This window comes from Maylandia zebra, linkage group LG6 (genome assembly GCF_041146795.1).
Source record: "Maylandia zebra isolate NMK-2024a linkage group LG6, Mzebra_GT3a, whole genome shotgun sequence".
NCBI lineage: Eukaryota > Metazoa > Chordata > Actinopteri > Cichliformes > Cichlidae > Maylandia > Maylandia zebra.
Window position 1 is genome coordinate 27,343,651 of NC_135172.1, and position 23,589 is coordinate 27,367,239.

At 39.4% G+C, this 23,589-nt stretch overlaps 3 protein-coding genes across 8 annotated transcripts; 1 reads left to right on the plus strand and 2 right to left on the minus strand.

Moving 5' to 3' along the window:
• The first annotated feature begins 173 nt into the window (after positions 1 to 173).
• LOC112435015 (uncharacterized) lies at positions 174 to 7,288 on the plus strand. 5 transcript variants are annotated; one of them, XM_076884995.1, is made up of 12 exons: positions 174 to 280; positions 559 to 644; positions 793 to 825; positions 922 to 1,011; positions 1,423 to 1,495; positions 1,604 to 1,692; positions 1,805 to 1,907; positions 2,195 to 2,297; positions 2,377 to 2,429; positions 2,537 to 2,615; positions 3,537 to 3,730; positions 3,839 to 4,367. In XM_076884995.1, the coding sequence occupies exons 6-11, from the start codon at positions 1,637 to 1,639 to the stop codon at positions 3,542 to 3,544; spliced, it is 402 nt and encodes a 133-aa protein (XP_076741110.1). In that variant the 5' UTR covers positions 174 to 280; positions 559 to 644; positions 793 to 825; positions 922 to 1,011; positions 1,423 to 1,495; positions 1,604 to 1,636; the 3' UTR covers positions 3,545 to 3,730; positions 3,839 to 4,367. The 5 variants fall into 5 exon arrangements, with proteins under 5 accessions (XP_076741110.1, XP_076741109.1, XP_076741106.1 ...); XM_076884994.1 differs by lacking the exons at positions 3,537 to 3,730; positions 3,839 to 4,367 and adding an exon at positions 7,227 to 7,288; XM_076884991.1 differs by lacking the exons at positions 3,537 to 3,730; positions 3,839 to 4,367 and adding an exon at positions 2,837 to 3,439.
• On the minus strand, positions 5,548 to 16,093 carry LOC106675086 (uncharacterized). 2 transcript variants are annotated; one of them, XM_076884989.1, is made up of 6 exons: positions 13,090 to 16,093; positions 8,666 to 9,575; positions 8,301 to 8,397; positions 7,817 to 7,927; positions 7,202 to 7,368; positions 5,548 to 6,869 (listed from the first exon to the last, which is right to left on the minus strand). In XM_076884989.1, the coding sequence occupies exons 2-6, from the start codon at positions 9,571 to 9,573 to the stop codon at positions 6,278 to 6,280; spliced, it is 1,875 nt and encodes a 624-aa protein (XP_076741104.1). In that variant the 5' UTR covers positions 9,574 to 9,575; positions 13,090 to 16,093; the 3' UTR covers positions 5,548 to 6,277. The 2 variants fall into 2 exon arrangements, with proteins under 2 accessions (XP_076741104.1, XP_076741105.1); XM_076884990.1 differs by having other exon boundaries at positions 8,301 to 9,575.
• On the minus strand, positions 13,464 to 20,296 carry LOC111500703 (uncharacterized). Its single transcript, XM_024802806.2, has 3 exons — positions 20,079 to 20,296; positions 15,395 to 19,961; positions 13,464 to 14,302 (listed from the first exon to the last, which is right to left on the minus strand). Exons 2-3 carry the CDS (start codon positions 19,326 to 19,328, stop codon positions 13,464 to 13,466), a joined length of 4,773 nt encoding a protein of 1,590 aa, XP_024658574.2. The 5' UTR covers positions 19,329 to 19,961; positions 20,079 to 20,296.
• Positions 20,297 to 23,589: the final 3,293 nt, after the last annotated feature.

Sequence of the window (23,589 nt, forward strand, 5' to 3'; positions counted from 1 at the left end):
TTAGTCCATTACGGACGATCTGATTTCCTCGTGTCAGCATTGTTCCCACATCATCATAATTAATGTTGTTCCAGGTTCAACATTGCAAGTGACCAATCACCTTAGATGTTGTCCCTGGGACGACATCGCGTAGATGTTGTCCCTGGGACATCGTGTGATAGCTTGTTAATAATGGAATGAAAATTATTGATTGTTATTAACTTGTGAAAAAGAAGTGTAACAAATCCACATGTTATGTTCTTACACCCTTACAGAAACTGTGACTCCTTCACAATGTCAGGTAAATGTCAACTCATGTTGAATAATCAACCAATCAAGCCTTTTATTATCACATGCAATGTGATTCTGACCATACATATATTGCTTAAACATCACATTGGGAAGACAGGTCGGAAACAGTTAGGAAGGTCAGAAAACAATTTAATTAATAGATGAGGGGAGAGGAGGAGAAAAAAGAACTACAACCAGACAAAGCTCCTAGAAGACTGAAATGGATGATGGTTGCAGCATGCAAAAAGAAAATGATATCTGTTGACTACAGCATATGCTTTCTCACAGATTACCTTGTGGGAGTAGCTGGACCAAACTCTATTGGTATTTCAAGTTTGAAATCCCTGTTTGACCAGACTAACATTTCAGATGAGGTACCTCTTGACATAAAAATCCTTTTATGTTGTCATAAAACTAATGTTAAATTCTGCTTTAAATACACTTTATTGTACAATTTACTTAATGAATCGTATTCCTTAGTTCTGTTTTTATTTATATGTATTTATTTATTTGTTTTATAAGGTAATAGATGGCCTAATCTATTTGCAGTGTGAGGTATGTTGAAAAGCTTGTTTGATCATAATGACATAGCATGTTTACGTTTTTTGTAATGTATTTGAAAACATAGGTGTATTTATGTTATTTTTATAGAATTTCCCTCACATTTATCCAATACCAAGCCAAATCACTGGAAAAATTTTGGATGGGTCCACAAGAGCACAAAGTGCATACTTTTTGAAGGTATGACTTGGACTGTGGTAACTATGTTCTTATCACAAAGGGTTTATAAGTTGCCACTATAAACAAACAGCATTTTCCAAAATTGAAGCCTTGTCAGAAGAACCTGAAAAATACCTTTCTGAAACCTTTTCTGTGTAAAGACTTGTTCAAAAGCAATGCACACAGATTAAAACATTTCTGTCTTGGCCAACTGATAAAGAACACCAAAAATTGAGTGGTGCGTGTTGAGTCTGTGGTCTTGATTTGTTTTGTACACACTATAGAAATTAATTAATGTAAACAAAAAATGACACTTTCTATATGTTTGTGTATCTGCAGAATTAATTACAAGTCTCACCTGACAAGCTTTCGCAGTTTTGCAGTGTCATTCTTGACAGAAAAACATACTTGTCACATTCTTTTTATTTCCAGAAAAACATCTTTCAGATGTATGAGAAATTGATTGGAGCCTGTCTGGGAAAACGGCAGCCACTGGACCTTGTTTGTAAGTTGCACAGATTTTGCACTCTCTCTAGTGCATGATACTTTTCAGTGTCCCTCATTAGGAAAGCTCAAGGCCCAAGCCTACCATATCCATCTTTTTACAAAACAGTTTTGTGACATACCCAAGAGGACCATAGTCTATATGAATTCATTTGGCGAGTCGGAGGTCAGAAAAAGTGCGGTGTTGAAAAACTGGAGGTAATTAATTAACATATTTAACATAACATATTTAATTTAATTGAAATCATTACCGAACGTGGTTATTGATTTCTCTATATGCTTTTTATTTGTAATAACTGCGATCTCTCAGCTCATTTGCTTCAGCAAGAGGCTGCGCTGGAGAGTGGACCTTGTCACATGTGAGCCACCCACATCAACAGGATGGGAACTCATGTGGAGTGCATGTCATAATGGTACTGAAAACTATAGCTTTAACCTATATAAGTAATGTTTACATTTTTGCCTATTCAGTTTTTAAAGCCTTAGAGGCAGGATGGTAAAATCTCAATTTTTTTTGTAGATTGAACCATTTCAGCAGCAATGCTTTGCTTTGGTTGCTCTGTTTTGTTTTTTTTTTGTTTTTTTTGTTTGTTTTTTTTTCTCCTCGGGGGGGGGGGGGGTTAAAAACAAACAAACATTTCTTTGTTAATCTAATTCTTTTTGTTCTTTTTTTTTTTTTCTCCTCTTCGTCAATTATTAGTTTGCCCAATCTCTCATTGACGGTAAAACACAAGTGGAGGAGTACAACACTGAAATCACAAAGCTCAGGTCCCGACTTTGCCACTACTTATTTTCCTCAATAGGTAAAGATACAATTAGCTGCCTTCTTTTTCTCTAACATTGGAAAATGTAACTTGTACTTAAACAAATTATATTTTGCAGATCGAACTAGGAAGTGCAGTCAGTGCTGGTGTGTGATTGCAGCCAAAGACCGGGTACACTATGACATGTCCTTAGCCATATAGATTGTTTATATAATGGACTTTGTTCATTTGTTTTTTGTTTGTTTATTTCTTCTTCTTTCTTTTTTTTTAATTCACAGGTGCAGTGCCAGAAATGTGGTGCATACAAGCACATGCGTTGTTCAAAGTCTGTTTGTGGCATCTGTATCTTCTGTGAGAGTAAGTCACAATATAACTAAACAATGTCCAAAAATGTTTAAAGTGAAATTTGTTTTCGTAATTTTGCCTTTGCACACCAGGACTGTGTAATTAAAGTGGACGTTTCAAGATCCATTTTTTACACAAAACTATTTTAGACATAACTGTGTCATATTGTGGGGATTTCTCTTCACAATTAAATTGATATAGTGCTGTTTATATCATTCTTCTTTATGTAACAGCACAGTGCAGCACAGCAGAGGGAAAGGAGTTGTGCACCATAGTAGGTGGCTATACAGGAGGAGCAATAGAAGTAGCCAGTGAAGAATGTCATCAGGGAAAGCATCAGGCAGCGAATGACAAAGGAAAAGTTCCTAAGGGAGAGAACATCTGCAGCAAATCGACAAGTAACAGTGAGATAGGAAGACTGACAGTCAGAGATGAAGGTACACAGACTGAAAGAGATGAAGGTACACAGACTGAAGACAACGAAAAAGAAGCAGAAGTATACGGCACAAGTCTGAGTACAGATAATGCTGCTGCTGATGATGTTGACAGGATCGATGCAGATACAGAATTCCAAACTGATTCAGAAGGAACTAGTACAGTTTACAGAGTGCATGGTCGCTTATCTGTACCAAGCTCAAAAAAGAAAACCTACACAATAACAGAAGACGAGATCAAGCGCAGAATCAACGCAGAGAACATGTCAGTTCATGTTTTCAGAGGTTTGATTGGGGTAGGTATACATTTCGTGATTTTGATGTCACCTGAAATAAATCCGGGTTACTCGTATCAATGAAGTGACAATGTGGCTGGAAATTGTGCCTTTGCTGCAACATATACACAATTACACCATGTAAACAAAAGCATTTAACTTTGTGCGCGTGTGTGTGTGTGTCTCTCTCTGCTCTTTTGGTGTTTGCACTTTTTCTTTTTTAGGGTCGTAAAGCCAAACTGCCCGCAATGATTCTTGACAGGCCTAAGAAGGCCAAAACTAAAGTAACAGTGTTTAGTGTTCTGAGTGAAGAGGAGGCTGGGGAGCTAGCCCTCGGGTTTGCCGGAAGATTGGCCTGCGATGTCACAACAGACATGGTCTGTAAAGGCATCGACCATTCAAGTGCTGATATGACAAAGTAAGTTAGTAAAACAATATGAAAGTTGTATCTTTTTTGGTATTATTTGTCATTTCCCCGTATTTGGGTTATTGGTGTAACATTGTTAATCTTACTTTCTAATAACAGACAGACTCTTCTCAAAATCCAACACAATCTTAAACATGAGCTGACTGATTCCTCAACCTTCAGTTTGCTGACACACACCTTTGGCCCCGCTGCACTGGATTCTGTCATTTCATTCCTGTGTGGAAAAACTTGATCTTGTCTCTTAAATAATGAAACCTTTTGTGACTTTTGTTTGTTCTGTAAATCAGAATCTTGAAAATTGTTCATTGTTGTTCTAAGTTTGTGTTAACTATTTGGCAAAAATGATTGGTTCCTAATCCAAACAGCATAATGACTGTTCTAGCACATATCTTAAAAATGCTACAAAGAAAGAAAATTATCACATATGTTTCAATATGAATGTAATTGTGTCACACTCGGTTTGTAGTAGCTTTCCTGTTTTATTTTGAGTTTTGGTATGTTTACACTGTTATTTTTATTTCCCGTGTGTTCGTCTTCCCTTATTAGTTTTACTGTATTTAATTAGTCTGATTTAATAACTTATAATTATTTACTTTCCAGTGTGTGTATATGCTCCTCGTTTGGATTATTGTTTGAGTTCTGCCTGTCTTTTCTATTAAAGATTTGGACTTTTGGACTATTAGTGGACCTCGTAGGTTTTTATTCTGTGCAATTGGTAATTGACTGGGTTTAATTTAGTGGCCTGGAAAACAGGCCGGAGGGGTCTGGTCATTTTAACCCCCTAAGACCCGAAATCTTCCATGGCATGCATTTTTAATTTCTCTTTGATATTTGGGCCGATTGGAACCCGATGAATGTAAAAAGAAAGAATTACCAGGTTTTTTTTTTGTTTTGTTTTTTTACCTAATTTTTGTTTCTGAGAAAAATGAGAGCCACATATGAGGACATTCATTTGAAATTTCGATAGAACAGTTGCAGTATAATGTCCTCGTAACTGTATATCAGGCACTTGTTGATCAAGATTTAGTATTTTGGTCTAAATAACCCAAAATGTGATGTCCACATGTGTGGACGCCAGGCTGGAGTAAAGTGTTAGAGCTATTTATACCTATGTAAACTTTTATACGCTGGTTTTTACCTGTCTTGTTTCAGAAAGGTTTAAAAGGGTAATGTCCACAGTTTATTTGTTTATTTATTTGTTTGAATTCAACATATTTTATTAAAGTAATTGAGCTTGAACACAGAAAAAACTGAATCAAATAATCATAAAATCAAATCACTTGCACTATACTGAAGTCTAATCTACTCTGAGCTAATGCCGGTTTCCAACACTAATGATCGGGTGAAGGAGAGAGATGAGGGTGTGCACGGCCACTGGTGCTCTTATCCCTGTTCTTTGTGATACAATCCAACAGGAAAGCAGTCAAACCCTTGGACATTAGCCAAGTTAACGTTCACAAATATATACACACGGAGGAACTCTGAGCCCCAATGTCAGCATTAGCACAAACATGCCACTTCATACCAAATCTCAGTGTGAGGTCAGGTGTTAGTCTCATTCCATTATTCTGGCTATATTTTCTTACTCATTACTATTAAACTTATACTTAAGACAAAATCACACCCCAATAACTCTGTTATTACACTTTGTATTTAATCATAAAAAGGCTGGATGTTGAAACCTCTTACTTCTATTTTGTATGAGCCGGGGGTTCTCAACAGCTGATACTCTATGTCCAAAAAGTGACAGGTATCGTTTTATGGAGCAAAAAACTTAAGAGCGCATATTTTATAAATAATACCAACAATTACAAATGCAGACCTTTAATAGTAATAAGTAATCCTTTATTTATAATGCATAGCAATATAAAAATAGTAACATATGAAAATATTACAATGGGCACAGATGAATTTGTATCAAAAACAGCAACCAAGCCAAAGTAATGAATAACACACATAAATAACAACTGCTTGAGAGAGCAAACAATTTCTTTTCAACTGTTCCTTGGCAGAAAGTTAAGACAGCTATTCAGCTTTAGGTTTCAATAAACAGAAGTAATGGATGCAGTCCCTTTGAAATGTCACACAAAAGTCTACTTGTGCATATACTTAGCTTTAACTCTTCTCTTTTTTGTTTTGTATTCCAAAAGGTTTTCATTTTCTCCAGAGGATGTCTCTCTTTCAGTGGTTATCGACTGTTCACATTCATTTTCACAGACTGTTGGAATGTCGATGCTGGCCGAACGTTTCTTGCTAGAATACAATGGCCTAATTTTGCGTGCATTATCTGTCGTCTTTATTTCGTACTGGCATATACTTTTGCCTACTTGTTTTGTTTTTAAGACATTTGTATGCAGTTCATCTATTATTGCAGTAATACCCTCTGGAATGAATGCCCACTGTTTAACTGTGTCTAAAACAGCGTTTAGTTTTCCAACCGCATCTTCTGTGCATTTTTTGTCTGTGCTTTCAACTACAGGAGTGTCATTCAAAGTTGATAGAGGACTTTTCAGAGAGTTTTTCATTTGTTTAAAATGGCTACAAGCAAGCACATGTGTTATAGTGAGAGAACGTACAACAAGTGCACTGAAGTGTTTCAGCCGATGCAAAAAAACACAGATTTCCAAACAAACTTGGCATTTTTATCACTTTCAAGTCCTCACAGTGTACAAAGTAATGCCTTTCTTTCACTGCAATTCTTGCCAAGGTAGAAATGTCTGTTTCCATGTTTGGATAGATGTCATTGTCAACCTCTGCTAATTTTGCAAGTAACACTAGATGCTTGCAAAGAAGTCCTCGTAAGCCATATGTACAGTTGCAGTAGGACTCAACAGGGCAGACTTCATACACTATGTCTTCTCTTGACTCAGATGGGACTTGATATGCATTAACTCCATGGCTGTTCTTGACTGTAATTTTAAGAGCCCAACCACTTTCCATCAGTCTTGAAGCAGAGTCTGAAACTTGAGACAAGGTGTCAGCAAACCTGTTTTTCATGCGGCCCACATCTTGCAGGGTTTTTATGACTGAGAAGTAGTCGTCGGCCTTCCCTAGGAGCACTTCAATCAGATCATCCAGACGCCTATTCTTGTACCCAGATAAAAACTGGTATTTCAGGCGGTGGAAAAATCTGAAAAACAGTTATTTGAAATGATTAGTAACTGTAATTGAAGGAATTTAAAGTTTTAATCAAGACTGTATTATTTTTTTAAAAATTGGAATACCTATTGCACACGTCTTTTATAAAGGAATGCTCTGTGCCGGTTTAGCTGATTTAGGCAAATCCACCTACTCTGTTTTTTGTTGTGATAACATAAAAAACGCTGCTAGAATTTAAAGGATTTGCCTAAAACCTGTTCTGGCAATGACATGAAGAACCTACTCAGTTTAGCCTCTTGGATTAAAGCATAATATCTTTTTTTCAGCAATACAATCGAATGAGGTCAAAATAATAAATCATACCTTTCAATCACATTGTTTGTTTCAGAACGAGCGTGACTGAAGCGACGGCCGTAGTCACACCACATGTGGCCAATGCCTTCCCAGTGCTTCTGAAAATACTGGCACACCAAAGGGTATTGCTTAAATGTCTGGCAGAACTCTGCTGATGTGGCTTTAAAGTTGTCCTCCTAAGAGAATTGGATGCAACAGAATATATTTCAATCCATTTAACAGACCTATTGAAATCTTTAATATTATGTATTGAAGCCCTTTTCCTTTTATTGAATAACATTAAGAATTTTAAGTTATTAATAATAGGTCGTGTTTTTGTATTAAGAAGCAATTATTTCTTCCCTTACAATGGCTAAGAAGGAACACTAAACCTATAAGCATATTTGGTTTCAGCATCTGTCTGTGAAAGAATCCCACTCACAAGTTCTACTGCACAGTGGGTGACACAATGATGGTCTGCACAGCTTAAGTACTTGTTTTGATAAGCAAGATAAGAAGCCAGTTTTAGAAATTGTTTCAAAAATCTATTTTGTATCTCTCTGTAACTTTTTTTAGCAACTGAAAGTTATTATGCTCTTAGTGTAATCAAGAAATCAAAATGTGAAATAGACAAATTACACTTACAGATGTGCAAGCTTTCAGCTTACAAAAGAAAGAAATGATTTCATTTCTCTTTTGGGTGTTAGAAAGCCCATGGACCCTGGACTCTGATTTTGAAAGCCATCGATTAACAGCCTGTGAATGTAAGAGAAAAAAAGTTAATCTGGAGAGAGAGACAGAGGAGCAGCTGTACAAAAAGCATAAAAGAAAGCTGACGTCCAAAAATAACTTTGTCACTCACTGGACAAGGGGACCTGTGCATTACAGAAATCAACCAGGCAAACATATTTTTAAATGTCAAAAAGAGCTTTGGGAAGCAGCCACCAGAAGATGAGTGCACTGTGGTCTTAAATGGATGGACATAGTCACTCAACATTTTATCCCTTTATATTCATTAACCTGAGTAGGTGAATATCACAATGAGGCAAATCATAACAATAGGACCCTGTTGTAAAAATGTGTTTCAGGTGCATCTTAGACAACGTGAAAAGAAAACAATGTGGTTTACCTGCAAGACATGGTACCAGCATAGAAGGATAGCTGACTCTGGAAAAACCTTCTGCAAAGCATTTATTTCCGCAAAGTCTTTGTCAACCATAAATGCTCTACAGAAAAAAAGAAAACACTAAATGAGATTAAACAGTATGAAAATGTTTTTGCTATCTCAAAGCACCACTTCAATGCCAAATTAAACATTTCAACTCACAAGTAGATATATAAAATACTGCATACAGCCTATAAGAATAACTTTAACAACTGGAAAGGAAAGTTTTTTGCAGCCCATGCTGCAGCTATAGCATTACATTCTGGCATGTTATAACTTTTTTGAAAAGGAATTATTTCAAAATTAATAGCTGTCAATGTATTATTTACCTCGGGGAAGTTGGGAAATGCTCACAAACTATTCCAAGAACAGTTTCCAGGGTTTTCTGACTTTCGTTGCTGACAATAGCATAGGCCACAGGGACTCCATGCCCATGATCATCTCTTACAACAAGTGTGAATAAGGGAAATGAATACTGGTTAACGCAGTGCGTGGTGTCAACAAATACTAACTGTTTTGCATAGTTCTCCATGTTTGATTTCATTACAGGTGTCTGCAAAACAATCATTAGTTCTTGGTCAGATGTGTATGGTTGATAGAAGAGAACATGTTCTTGATGTTTTCCATTAAGTAAGGTATGTACACTTTGACTGTCTCCACAGTTAAAGTGCTTCTTCCTCATCATGCAGGTTCTAACACTGTCAATGTCACGTGGTGTGACAAAATGCTCTCTGTTGTGAAGATCTCTGTGTCCATGTTCTTTGGCCCATTTATGACCTTCGGTTAGTATGATGGCTGGCTTAGTTCCAAGGGAAAGCAGTTCCTCAATCTTCCTCCTCAAATCACTGGAAATATTGTTGAAATGTGTGTCTTTTGGGTCCGAAGGATCATGCCCATCATGCTTATCATATGTACGCTGCACGATGACTGTGTGGTCTTTCCAACATTTGAGTACTTTAAATGAAACATAGGCCTTACAGCCCACTGCTCTGTAGCTGTTTCGACTTTTTTTCCCAGCTCTGATGCAGTTGAATTTGTAATAGTCTCTTTTCCTGTCTTTACCTGAGGCAACATTTAAACATTTATAATGTCCATGAAGGGTTAATGAGTTCAATTTTTCTAACACAACACTGAATGGGTCCTCCTGGCATTGTGACACATGCACACAAAGTTGTGTGTCTTTTCCAGTTCTTTTTTTTTCGTCATTCAGAACACTTCTTCTAATTATATCGTCCATTTCTGGTGGAAAAATAACGAAGGTTTAATTAGTCAATATTCATTAATTCATTTTAACTTGTTTTGGGGTTTTTTGCAATACAATGTAAATATTAAATATAATATTAAAAAAAAAAAAAAAAATTATATATATATATATATATATATATATATATATATAAAACAAACAGGGGCTAAAAGAAGCTAAACTTTCATATGGTATGTCTCTGGCAACTTTAACATGATGTCCCAGGGCAACTTCTACATGATGTCCCAGGGCCAACATTTACACGATGTCCCTGGGACAACATTTACACGATGTCCCAGGGACAACATTTACACGATGTCCCAGGGACAACATCTACGCAATGTCCCAGGGACAACATTTACACGATGTCCCTGGGACAACATTTACACGATGTCCCTGGGACAACATTTACACAATGTCCCAGGGACAACATCTACGCGATGTCCCAGGGACAACATTTACACGATGTCCCAGGGACAACATTTACACGATGTCCCTGGGACAACATTTACACGATGTCCCAGGGACAACATTTACGCGATGTCCCTGGGACAACATTTACGCAATGTACCAGGGACAACATTTACGCGATGTCCCTGGGACAACATTTACGCAATGTACCAGGACAAATTTGTAGATTTCTGGATTACTGTTAATCTCCATAGAATCAAGAACTCGTGTCCAGTGTCACAGCTATGGACCCTACGGTGGCCCCTAGAGACAAAGCACGTACAAACTCCAAAACACTTGCAAACTCCAAAACACATGCAAATTCCAAAACACATGCAAACTCCAAAACACTTGCAAACTAAAAAACACATGCAAACTCCAAAACACGTACAAACTCCAAAACACATGCAAAATCCAAAACACTTGCAAACTAAAAAACACATGCAAATTCCAAAACACGTGCAAATTCCAAAACACGTACAAATTCCAAAACACTTGCAAACTCAAAAACACATGCAAATTCCAAAACACTTGCAAACTAAAAAACACATGCAAATTCCAAAACACTTGCAAACTAAAAAACACATGCAAATTCCAAAACACGTGCAAATTCCAAAACACGTACAAATTCCAAAACACTTGCAAACTCAAAAACACATGCAAATTCCAAAACACTTGCAAACTAAAAAACACATGCAAACTCCAAAACACGTACAAACTCCAAAACACATGCAAAATCCAAAACACTTGCAAACTAAAAAACACATGCAAATTCCAAAACACGTGCAAATTCCAAAACACGTACAAATTCCAAAACACTTGCAAACTCAAAAACACATGCAAATTCCAAAACACAACGGAAGTGCTCCAGGACGCTAGGGGCAGTGTTGAGCTTTTGTTACCTAGTAACTACACAAGCCAGGAAGTACCAATGACCGGATTTGGGGTTTGCAGCCTTAAAGGCCGCATTTTAAGGCCGATTACGTCACAGCGACAAGAGAAGGCTTTCCCAATTCAAAGGCTGCTCGAAATGCGGCCCTCAAATGCGTCCATAATTTCCCTGAATTTTAAGGATGGGTCGGTGTAGCCTTCATGGCCCAACATATCCCAGACTTCATAGTGCGGTGGTGGTGTGGATAATTTTGCCGAAAAAAAACGGTGGAAGCGGAGCGGAGGAAGAGTAAACTTTCAGAAGTAAGTACTGAATATTATGTCACTTATTTATGCGCAAATATTTTTTTAATGAAGAACATTAAACCATTATTGTTGGCCACATGTCGGGAAAGTTATGTGACATTAGTCATGACTGTACTTTCAGAATTAACTTGGTTTTAAAGCCTTTACTTTAAAAAATATATATATAGTCGACCTTAATCTTACAGAGATTGTGATGATTTTGTGGATAATTAAAGTCAGTCATATATCCACAAACACAACAAGCTGAAAGTCAGTGATGCTGCTCGGTTTGCAGTCCTGAATATCACGGCACAAGCAGGATTCACTGCAATGTTAATGTTAGCTATGTTATATTGCTGCCTCTGTTCGGTGGTGTCGAGCCAAACGGACTTTAACGTGTGTTTGAACGAGCTGACGGTTCACTTGTTAAGCTGAAAGAAAGATGCTTTAATCGCAGGAGTCACACATGTGTTCACTGTACCATCTGGGAACTCCTCTTGTTTCGTAATAACACAAACACTAAATCCTCCTTCTTTTGTGCTGTTTTGTAGCAGTGTATACACCTGAGACTGTCACCTATCTGTCTGTCCTGCACTCTCTCTCTGTTTCTTTCTCTCTGATTGTGGAATAAAAGTATGAACATGTGTTTATAAGTCACACTTGTGTTTGAATCCTGCAGCTTATCACACATTTGATTTCCATGTGTGACAACTGCAAGTGTCCAGAGTGAGGACAGACTGAGGGACACACTGCTGCACATCATCTGTGAGGCTTTGCACCCCTGATGATCCACCAGCAGCAGCTGACAGATGGAGAGAATAGACAGACTGTTCCCTGTTTGTGAAGGACTGCTAGAAAAGTTTAAAATAACTAATTGTCTGTCCTGAATCAGTCTTATTAGGTAATGTTCAAATAATTTTATCATTCCAGTGTTTTCAATGTGGGAGAAAGTACTCAGGGCCTTCAAGTTACACACTATGAAAGGCAGCAACAAGTGTAATATTCAGAAACCTAAAGTATGTATCAGCAGCAGAATGGACCTAAAAATAAATGTTTGTTCCAGTTCTATGAAGCTTTGAGTATTTTGGATCAGTAGCACTGCTGTGTTTGTTGCATCATATTGCTGTAATTGTTTATATGCTTTATATATTCTGAGGTAAGTTGATCTATAGTGTTACATCATATTCTATAAGGATGTTATGTGTTTGTAGACTTTCTGCCCAGTTTGACCCATTTAGCAGAAGCCAGCCTGTTTAAGGCTCTGATATCTATTCTGTATGACTTAAAGCAGTTATGACATGGTCTGATTTTCTCACCCAATAAAGGAATATTTCATATATCAGTCTACTCTTCATTTTATCAGAAACAGTTATCACAGCTTGTACATTTTCTTTTTATAAATATATGTAAGCAATGAGCCAAATTTAGTAATGCCAACATGAAGGAACAACATTTGTCTCTTATATATGATACACGTATATATGCACTGTCAAAGATACTTGTCTTTGAGTGAAGATTTAAGGTGATAAGACATATAAATAGCTGCAACTTGAATCTGTACTGAAGCTCAGTATTTGACACAGAGTTCATGTTCACTGCTGTAATAGCTAATAATGATTAATATAATAACTAGAATATTGGCCATATTATGTAGCAGTCCCTCGGACCAAGGAAGAAATAGAGAGAGCCTCGACGGGTGCAGTAATTTTTACTTTGAGATTCATTCAGAATCTAACAGTGCTGAGGTGCACCAATGCACCGTGAAAACTAAACAGAAACACAAAATACATTTTCTTAGACGCTTATTACAAATATGAACTCAAATAATGCAGAAAATACAACAAAATATCAGTTAAGCAAACAAATACAACTTAAAACATGTACCTCGCTCCGCATTCCAAGGGCTGCAAATTGTTAATTTTGCTAGAGTCCGGTATCACGCTGCTTCACGCTTCATTGAGAGCTGCCTACTGGGACATGTGCGCCACAAAAACCGGTCTGAGCTGGAAGTGCAGCTTGCCGCTAACTAAACAACAGAGCCCTCTACTGGACACTACGCGTAGCTGTTCAGGCTTAGATCAATAAACAAAACTGGACATTTACACTCCCACCAAATCATGTATAACAAACAACATTCTTTACATGATTTCCAGCTTTAACATATGGACATTACTACAAGAACGAACACAATTTCAAATACATCATCAATAAACTTTCGCAAAATACGCCTGATGTGAAAGTATTGATTGAAACATCAATTAGTTATTTTCTAATAGAACTACAAGCTTTTGAACAGGTCGCTCAACTACGTGAGGTTTGTGTGCTGTTCTCTGCTTCTTTATTAAGCCTCGATCGCCAACTTGAAGCTTGACTCTGCGGACCAAACCGTCATCTTCTTCTGGTGCTTCAACCACTCGAGCCAGTTGCCACTGATTTCTGGGAAGCATGTCTTCTTTGATAATGACTATGTCATTGACTTTAAGATTTCGACGTGGTACGTGCCATTTCTGTCTCATAGATATGTTCAGAAGGTACTCTCTTTTCCATCTACTCCAAAACTGCTCAGTGAGATACTGGACTCTGCGCCAACGTTTCCTTGCATATAAGTCCTCTTTCACAAACTTTCCTGGTGGAGGCAGTGCAACCTTTGATTTCATCAATATGAGGTGATTTGGAGTTAGAGGTTCAGGAGATTTAGGATCATTGATTCCATCGACGCTCAGTGGTCGACCATTAACTATAAACATCGCCTCATAGAATAGAGTTCTTAGAGAGCTGTCATCCAGCCTGCCTTGGCATTGAGCAATGGTGGCATTGAGAACATTGCGGATGGTTCGAATCTGTCGTTCCCACACACCTCCGGCATGGCTAGCAGATGGGGCATTGAAGACGAACTCACACTGTTTATTGGCAAGGAATGCTTCTAAGGCATCCATGTCACATTGTTTAAGAGACTCGCTTAGCTCATTTTTGGCTCCAATAAAGTTTGTACCCTGGTCACTGTACAACTTACAAACAGCTCCTCTTAAGCTGATGAAACATCTCAGAGCGTTGATGAAAGAGTCAGTAGAAAGATCCTCAAGCATCTCAATGTGGACTGCACGTGAGGAAAGACATGTAAAGAGGAGTCCGTATCTTTTATGCTCTTTGCGACCTTGTTTTGTGACAAATGGTCCGAAACAGTCCATTCCACAATACATGAAAGGATCTGAGATTTCAACTCGTTCCTTTGGAAGTTCAGACATGCGTTGTTCTTCTGGCGAACGTCTTAGTTTTCGACATTGAGCACATTTACTTATTAGTTTTGCAACTTCCTTGCTCCCACCAATCACCCAAAATCCGTTCGATCTGATTTCCATGAGAGTTTGGCTTCTACCTTGATGACAAATCTGTGCATGAAAATGAGCAATGATCAACTTTGTAATGTGATGGTCTTTTGGGAGGATGATGGGGTGCTTAAGTCCCTGACAGAGTGTTGACTTCTTCAGTCTTCCTCCAACACGGAGAAGTCCTTGATCTAGCACTGGATCTACTCTAAAGAGGGGACTTGAACTCGGAAGGTTATCTCCCACCTTCAACACTTCCATCTCTTGAGAAAAGGCCTGCTGCTGAAGGAGCTTTATTATTGTGTCAGCAGCTGTTCTCCGTTCATCTACTGTTACAAAGTTTCCATACTGGGCTTTGCTGGATCTCAATCTTTTTATCCTTGCAACCACTTTAAGGAGCATTGACCAGCTTGAAAACCTTGACAAACGGCTGAGAATATTGTCTTGTTCACTTGTTTGAGTTGTGAGAGCTTTGACTGCTTTGACTTCTGGATCCCCTACTAACAACACAGCTGAAGGGCTGGGTGCATATGAAATGTCATGTTCCCACAGAAACTTTGGACCAGACAACCAACATGTTGACATGATTTCTGATGCACTGAGCCCTCTAGAGGCGTAATCTGCAGGATTCTGAGCTGTGTCAATGTAGTGCCACTGTCTGGGATCCGTAGTTTGCCTAATTAACTGAACACGGTTGGCAACGAAGACGTGGAACCGTCGTGCCTCATTGTTAATATAGGCTAAGACTACTTGGGAGTCAGTCCAAAAGAACTCTTCATTAATGCACATCTGAAGCTCTGCTTTTAGCATGCTGCTCATTCTGGCTGATGTGACTGCGGCTGAGAGTTCTAATCGTGGGATACTTGTCACCTTGGTAGGTGCGACTCTTGCCTTAGCCATAACAAGACTACAGTGGACCTTCTCGTTGCTGAGGTACCTAATATAGGAGCATGCACCATATCCTAAATCACTAGCATCACAAAAGTGGTGCAGTTCCACCTTTACAATGTCTGTTAGTTCTGGTGGGTGGTAACATCTAGGCACTGCAACCGATTTTAGTCTTTCCAACCCATCTTTCCAGTCCTCCCACCGTGAGCGTAAGTTGTCAGGAAGGGGGTCATCCCATTCAATGCCTCTGCGACACAGTTCCTGTAGGATACCTTTGCCTCTTAAGGTGAAGGGAGCTACGAACCCTAGTGGGTCGTACAGGGATGAGATCACTGACAGTATGCTCCGGCGAGTAGGAGGTTGGTCCTTAGTGTTTATTTTGAAACTGAAAGTGTCATTTTTGATTGACCACTGGATGCCGAGCACATGGCCTTCAGCTGTTGTGTCAGGTTTGAAATCGAGCGGTTCTGTGGTGTCTGCTCTGTCTGAGGGTTCCAGCTGGGAAAGCGCATCACTTTGGTTTGAGTTGAACTTGTGCAGATGTAGACCGCCAAGTCTACAAAGTGCTTGTGTTTCGGTGATGAGTTCTTGTGCCTCTTTAACTGATGGGACACTAGTTAGACCATCGTCTACATAAAAGTTCTGTTCAACAAACTCTGAGGCCTTAGGATAGTCTGCTCTGCACTGTTGTGCCAAATATTTCAGGCCGAAATTAGCACATCCAGGGGATGAACTGGCACCGAATAGATGTACAGCCATTCTGTACTCTCTGGGTTCTTTGTCTAATTGTCCATCCTGCCACCACAGAAATCTCAGATAGTTGCGCATGTCTGGACAAACAGAGAACTGGTGGAACATTCTCTCGATATCACAGATTATGGCTACATTTTCCTTTCTGAAACGACAGAGTACCCCCACCAATGAGTTGATCATATCTGGACCTGTGAGAAGAGTGTCGTTTAATGAGACACCGAGAAATTTTGCTGAACAGTCAAAGACAACTCTTAGCTTGGCTGGTTTTTTCGGGTGATATACCCCATGGTGTGGGATGTACCATGCAGTCTTGCCTTCAGACAAAGGGGGGGCTAATTCTGCATCACCACTGCTGATAATGTCTCTCATAAAGGAACAGTAATGTTCATGATACTGTTTATCAGCCTTTAGCCTTTTCTTCAGGTGTTGCAGTCGGACTGTGGCTAACTTCTTATTGTTGGGAAGCGCTGGTGGATCATTGCCCTTGAAGGGGAGCGGCATCTCATAGTGCCCATCTGGTCTTTGTTTTATTGTATCACTGAGGATTTGTATGAAGCGAACATCATCCTGTGATACATACTTATCCTCATAGTTTCTCTCATTAAAGTCAGTCTCTAGGACTTTGAGTACTTCTGTGGCTGATGGTATGGGCATTTCTTTGACTGTGATCCTGTGCACATAACTCTGGTTACCTTCTCTGTCTAGGTGAGGATTACCAGAACCAATAATACTCCATCCTAGTAGGGTTCTTTGTGCGAAAGGTTCGTTTATTTTGCCTGTGACGATCTCTAGGGGGGCTAGTGCTGATGGGCAGTCATAACCAATCAATAGACCTACTTCACAGTTCTGTAATGGCTGTAACTTGTTAGCTAAGCCTTCAAGGTGTGGCCACTGAAGTGCCGTTTCCTTGGTAGGGATATGAGACTTGTCAACTGGGATAAAGTCACGAGAGTAGATGTGTTCTATTGGGACACGAGTCTCAGAATCAAACCCACGCACCTGCAAGTTGTTGGCAAGTTTACTTGCAACGACTGTGTCGACGGAAGTCATGGTGCTAAGCTTTAACTGCACTGGTTGGGCGTCTACATTTAGTTCTGAGGCCAAATCCTCTAAAATAAAGGATGAGTCACTCTGGGTGTCAAGCAGGGCATATGTAAGTATTTCTTTCTCAGGCTCAGATGCAACTGACACAAATACTGGTACTATGCTGGATGTGGAAGATAGTTTCCTTGTTAGTACATGAGTCATAACATTATGCACTTCCTTGTTTGCACCTTCATCTGGGGATTTAGAATCCTCAGTTTTCTTTTCTTTAGGTTCATTCACTCTTTCTGTGTGTAGACAGGTGGGGTGACGCCGACCACACTTACTACAGGAGTGACGTCCTCTGCATTCTTTGGTTACATGACCCCTTCTCAAACACCCGAAGCAGAGACGATTTTCTTGAATGAAAACTTTCTTGTCATCACTAGTTTTCGCTGCAAAAGCAGGACACTTAGCTATGCCGTGCGATTCTTCTTTGCAAAACAAACATGGGGGTTTAGGTCTAGAAGTAGATACTGGGATTGGTGGAGACTTTGGTTGGATGGTAGTACTGAGTGCCTTCGCTCTTTTAACGTGCCGCTCTTCTGATGCCCTTTCGTTTATTAGGAATGGTGAGGCAACAGGATTGCAAACTACTTTAGCTTCATTTTGTATGAACTTTGTAAAGCGAGCGAAGTTGGGGTAGTCTTGGCTTTTGTCTAGCTCCTCCACCACAATGCGGCTCCATCTCTGCACTATCCACTCAGGCAGTTTTCTTAGAAGCTTGTGATTTTCCTCACAATCATTAAGGATCTCTAGGCCTTTGACTTGAGGGATAGCCTCTGCACAGCTTTGGAGAAAATCTGCAAACTCCCTCAGTGCTTTAGGATCATTGGCAGCTATTTTAGGCCATTTTGTGAGTTTAGCCCTAAAGGCTCTTTGAATAACAAATGGGCTGCCATACCTTTCCTCTAAAACGCTCCAAATGCCTGCGTATGCCTGCTCACTGTTGCGGAAAAAATATCCCTCTACTGCCTTTCGTGCTTCACCTGCAAGATAGCTCTTTAGATACAACATTTTCTCACACACAGGTAAAGGTTTGTCACCAATTAGTGCCATAAAGGATACCTTCCAATCCATAAACTTTAGGGGGTCGCCACTAAAGATGGTGGGCTCAGGTACAGGAAGCCTGTTTAGGGTAAGAGAGCTGGCGAGGGCTTGAACTAAGCTAAGTTCTTCACGTTCTGGAGTAGTATTGTGAGGTCTAAATGTTGGTGCTTGTGGATTTAAAGAGAGCCGTGGTGCGATGTTGGGGAGATTTGCGGAATTTTCTAAGTTGTAGCAGGACACTTGATCATGGCTTTCAATGTCATTTTGAGCGCTAAGGGCTCTTACTCGTGCAGCTGCTACTTTCACTTCGCTGTCTGCCTTTAACTGTTGAAGTTTAGTCTTTTCCTCCTCCAACTTTGCCTTTGTTTCCACTTCCTTTATTTTCCACTCATTTTCCATTTGGCTGATCTTGGTTTCCTGTGCCAATATTTCTTGTGTGGCCTTTGCTTGTTCCACTTTGGCTGCAAGTTCAGCTTCTGCTTCCACCTCACGACTGCCAGTAGAATCTGCCTTTGAGCGTGCAACTGAACCCTCTGGGAACGACGTTTCAGTTTTTGTATCACCAAACACAGAACCATAGTCCCTTTTGTTTAACATCACTCGTACTCTTTCCTTTTCAAGGCGATCGTTAAAGAGCTGATCGATATTTTCCTGTCGTTTAGCAACAACTTCACAAATGTCAGTTGTAAGCACTGCACAAGCATCCATTCGCTTAACAATGTCGGGCGTCATGGATTGGCTGCGGCGAATGGGTTCATAATGCTGTTGTACTACAGCGTGCTTGTCTCTTATGTCATGACTGGCATTGTTTAGCTCTTCAGGTGAGCAGAAAGTTTTCAGCTTTGTTCTGATTTCTTTAGCTGCCTTCTTCCAAGTGTCATAAGCTTTGTTAAATGCCTTCTCATTTTTCTTTGCCTCATATTCCTGCATTTCTTTACCCTTTTCAGTTAAATGCCTTTCACGATTGCTGGATCTTACTCCTTGTTGCTCTGAGTCGTCGGCTTCTTCAGCAGCGTTCAACATTTTGTTACTGTAATGTGTATGTTGCTCTATGCGATAACGTCTGGACTTAAACTTACGTGAGTGTTACTTTTGGAAACAATGCTCACATCAGACGTTTACATCACATAAATAAACAGATTAGCACCCACATATTAGACAAAATGTAACTGTAAATACCGCTGATATACGTTACTTTCAAGAAGAATAAACCCATACAATTTAAAGATTGTAATTACTCAGTGCAATGCAGTATACCTTTAAGGCTGTAACCACAAAAATATTTAAGGCAAGTAACTCTGAATTAGTGTGCAGACATTTTAACTTTGTTATCAGCAAAGTCCTTAATGGGCATAATACCTGCACCTTCGTAAAGTAACCATCAGAGTTCAAAGGGGAGGTAGGCGACGAAGCAAAGATGATCTTGACTGGTGTAGAAATATCTCACAGCTGACACACGGACCCACCTCGTGGCACGGGCTGCACTCATCTGGCATGGGAGCTAGCAAGTAGCCTTCACTCAGCGATCGAGTTTTCACTGTAGCAGTCCCTCGGACCAAGGAAGAAATAGAGAGAGCCTCGACGGGTGCAGTAATTTTTACTTTGAGATTCATTCAGAATCTAACAGTGCTGAGGTGCACCAATGCACCGTGAAAACTAAACAGAAACACAAAATACATTTTCTTAGACGCTTATTACAAATATGAACTCAAATAATGCAGAAAATACAACAAAATATCAGTTAAGCAAACAAATACAACTTAAAACATGTACCTCGCTCCGCATTCCAAGGGCTGCAAATTGTTAATTTTGCTAGAGTCCGGTATCACGCTGCTTCACGCTTCATTGAGAGCTGCCTACTGGGACATGTGCGCCACAAAAACCGGTCTGAGCTGGAAGTGCAGCTTGCCGCTAACTAAACAACAGAGCCCTCTACTGGACACTACGCGTAGCTGTTCAGGCTTAGATCAATAAACAAAACTGGACATTTACATATTATATTTACATTACCAAAGTGATATGACTTTAGTCTCATGAACAACATCAGCTAATTCTTATTTACTAATTAATCTTGAAATAACTGTTCAGTACAGAAATGAAGCCCAAAAATCATGTTTTACTGTCCTGTGGTCTCAGCCTCAGATACTTATCAAATCACACAAAGCTCTTGTAGAAACAAACAAACAAATGAACAAAATATGTTCTCCCTCATTTCTGTCAAACCAAGTTGTTTCCAGCGGTTAGTATCATGGTTGCTAGGCAACCTGGGAAGCGCGACGGAGACTAGACCGTCCCATACAGACAAACTTGCCGTTTATTTTGCAAATCGAGCTCAACACTGCCCCTAGCGTCCTGGAGCACTTCCGTTGTGTTTTGGATTTTGCAAGTGTTTTGGAATTTGTACGTGTTTTGGAATTTGCATGTGTTTTTTAGTTTGCAAGTGTTTTGGATTTTGCAAGTGTTTTGGAGTTTGTACGTGTTTTGGAGTTTGCATGTGTTCTTTAGTTTGCAAGTGTTTTGGAGTTTGCATGTGTTTTGGAATTTGCATGTGTTTTGGAGTTTGTACGTGCTTTCTCTCTAGGGGCCACTGTACACAACCATAAGTCTAGGCCTTTTAGTCCAGATTCTCTTCACTTATGTTTGTAAAATGATCAGGGAAGCTACTGCAATTTTGCCTGACCCAACCCCCGGGCCACGAAACACCCAAAAAGTTGGGGAACGCTGGTCTAGAGAACACTGGTTAGCTAATGCTGTCGTCAAGTAGCCTATCGCTAGCAAACAAACAGCAAGCCAAGTGAGGAACATATGTATAATGCTTACCATTTATTAAAGGAAAGTATCCTAAATTGACTTCAAATTCGGCGGACAGGCGAATTGACTTCAAATTCGGCGGACAGGCGGCGGTTTCTCGCTTCTTCACTTGTATTTCGAAATACTCGAAGGCGGGTATTTCGAAGTCGCAAAGGAATGACGTCACAAGAGGTGATTGGTCACTTGCAATGTTGAACCTGGAACAACATTAATTATGATGATGTGGGAACAACGCTGACACGAGGAAATCAGATCGTCCGTTTATTACCAGGCCTCTGAGGAACTTCAAGACATGTTGAGGAGGTCATTTAGCCATTTAAATCAGCTGTGTTAGATCAAGGACACCAACCCTTGAGATGTGGTGTAGAATAATATATGTACAGAGTTTTACACCAGAAAGCCTTCAAATATTAAAATCCCCTCATTATCAATTTAAGACTGGGCTTGTCAGTTAAGTTGGAAGCATCTTGTGTCCAGGAGCTAAAATATTGAATGAAAACATTGTGTTCTTTTTGTCTTTCCAAGCATTTTCCGCATCTTAAAACGACTCTTCAAAATGTGACATTTTTTTTCTGAATTTACTTTTAAACTGTTGGGTTGCAAACCTCTCTACTTTGATCTTATCTCACATTGTCTCTGAAGTCTTCTGGTTTGTTGCAAACCTAAGACAAAAGCTTTCTGCTGGTAACCATTTCAAACAAGCCATACTTGTTTGTCCATTTTCTAATTATACCTATATGAACTTTAACATTTGGTATGCTAAGGCCTGTAGCTCTTGGGTTTTTTGCATTTTCTCTGACCCTTAACTGAATTTGCCAGGATATCCACTGCTTTTTTGTGAATAATCTTGTTTTTTGTAGAATACTTAAAATTGTTTGGAAATGAATAACCCTTCCTAGATCGATGTGCATCAACAGTTGCATCTCTAAGATCATTGCTGATGTCTTTCCTCTTTGGTGTTTTTGTCCTGAATGCTGCAAACTGCTAAAGGTTTGTGCTTTTATAGAGTCTGTATTTGGATGAAGGAGTCACATTTTTTTTCTTTAATTTGTCATTTGTTATGGGTCCAATTAGAGATGACTACCCTATGAGTTCTGACAACAATAAACTTCCCTGTTTTCAGTTACCTTAGAGTCAGTTGAATGCAAATAGAGGGTGTTACAGATACCCGAGTAACACTTGCAATAGTCCTAATTTTACTAACATAAAAGGATAAATTTGTGATCTCATGTATCCATGAGTATCAGTGACTAATCGGGGAAGATTATCTCAGTGAATAAAGAAAACATCAAATGCACTTTATTACAGCCCACACAATGCTCCCTGTTGCATGTGATTGGATCGATATTCCTCAAAGAGGTCAAAGTCTTCCTTCGATCATCCCCTGCTGTTTGCCTTTGCTGCAAAGGTTAACAGCACAAGTGAATAAATCCTGCATCCAGAGAAATCTGTGAGGCTGTGAAGTCAAAATAGAGCTTGGAGGCAAACAGGGAGGCAGTAACAAAAGAAGAAGGAGGAAATCTTGAAAAGCACAAAGGAGACATTTAAAAGATGAAGTGTGTTGTTCTGTTGCTGAGTCTGCTCTCGGTGGGACGCTCAGCTCCCGTGAGCAGCTGTGACACTCTGATAAACCCAATAACTGTCAACACGGATGAGGTAAGTTGCTTTGGAGCAAACTTGTCCTGATATTGGCTCTTGGAGGGAGAAAATTTAGAAAAAAAACCAATCCATTGTCAGAATTACAATACAATTAAAGACTTCATATTGAAATTTAGGGGTAGTGAAGTCCTGGGATTGCATCCAGCACCTGGCTGGTTGGTCTGTGTGGAGTTTCCATGTTCTCAACGTGTTTACACGGGCGCTCTCGAAGTACTCCGGCTTCCTCCCACAGTCTAAAGACATGCAGTGCTGATTGTAAATTGGCTGTAGGTGTACATGTGGGTATAAACGGTTGTCTCTCTATATTAGCCCTGCGACAAACTGGTCACCTTTCCAGGGTTTACCCCACCTTTTGTGATGTGACTGCTGGGATGCTATTCACAATAGAACACAGAAAACACATAAAATGTTTAAAGTGAATAAATGTCCTATTTAAAGAAACATATTGGCTCATTTCAAATTTTCTGGCAGAAACATCTCAAAAAAGTTGGGACGAGCTCCTGTTTACCACTCTGCAGCATCCCCCTTTCATTTAACAACAGTTTGTAGACATCAAAATGTTTCCAACTGGTGAAAGCTCTGGACTGCAGGCAGACCTTTATTCTGAAATAGTTCCACAGTTCCATCTTTGTGTCTCTCAAACTCTACCTAAGATGCTCTTTTTATACCCAATCAATTTAAACAAGTTTTTTGATGTTTTTTGATGTTTTGTTCTGAATAAAATATAGGGTTTTGTATTTTAAACATACTTAATTCAACTTGTGCCTGTGTGCTCCAGATATTGGGAAAATGGATGTATGTTGGGGGAAGCTCT

What these genes read in the sequence shown, in the direction of transcription:
- LOC112435015 (XM_076884991.1), top strand. Translation starts at nt 1,637, where the DNA reads ATGAATTCATTTGGCGAGTCGGAGGTCAGAAAAAGTGCGGTGTTGAAA. An exon ending in TGATTGCAGCCAAAGACCGG is followed by an intron (nt 2,430 to 2,536) that starts GTACACTATGAC and finishes TTTAATTCACAG; the next exon opens with GTGCAGTGCCAGAAATGTGG. An exon ending in CATCTGTATCTTCTGTGAGA is followed by an intron (nt 2,616 to 2,836) that starts GTAAGTCACAAT and finishes TTTATGTAACAG; the next exon opens with CACAGTGCAGCACAGCAGAG.
- LOC106675086 (XM_076884989.1), bottom strand. Translation starts at nt 9,573, where the DNA reads ATGGACGATATAATTAGAAGAAGTGTTCTGAATGACGAAAAAAAAAGA. An exon ending in GCTGGTACCATGTCTTGCAG is followed by an intron (nt 7,928 to 8,300) that starts GTAAACCACATT and finishes TTACATTCACAG; the next exon opens with GCTGTTAATCGATGGCTTTC. An exon ending in AGCTGAAAGCTTGCACATCT is followed by an intron (nt 7,369 to 7,816) that starts GTAAGTGTAATT and finishes CAATTCTCTTAG; the next exon opens with GAGGACAACTTTAAAGCCAC.
- LOC111500703 (XM_024802806.2), bottom strand. Translation starts at nt 19,328, where the DNA reads ATGTTGAACGCTGCTGAAGAAGCCGACGACTCAGAGCAACAAGGAGTA. An exon ending in CGCACCTACCAAGGTGACAA is followed by an intron (nt 14,303 to 15,394) that starts GTATCCCACGAT and finishes CCTCACGTGCAG; the next exon opens with TCCACATTGAGATGCTTGAG.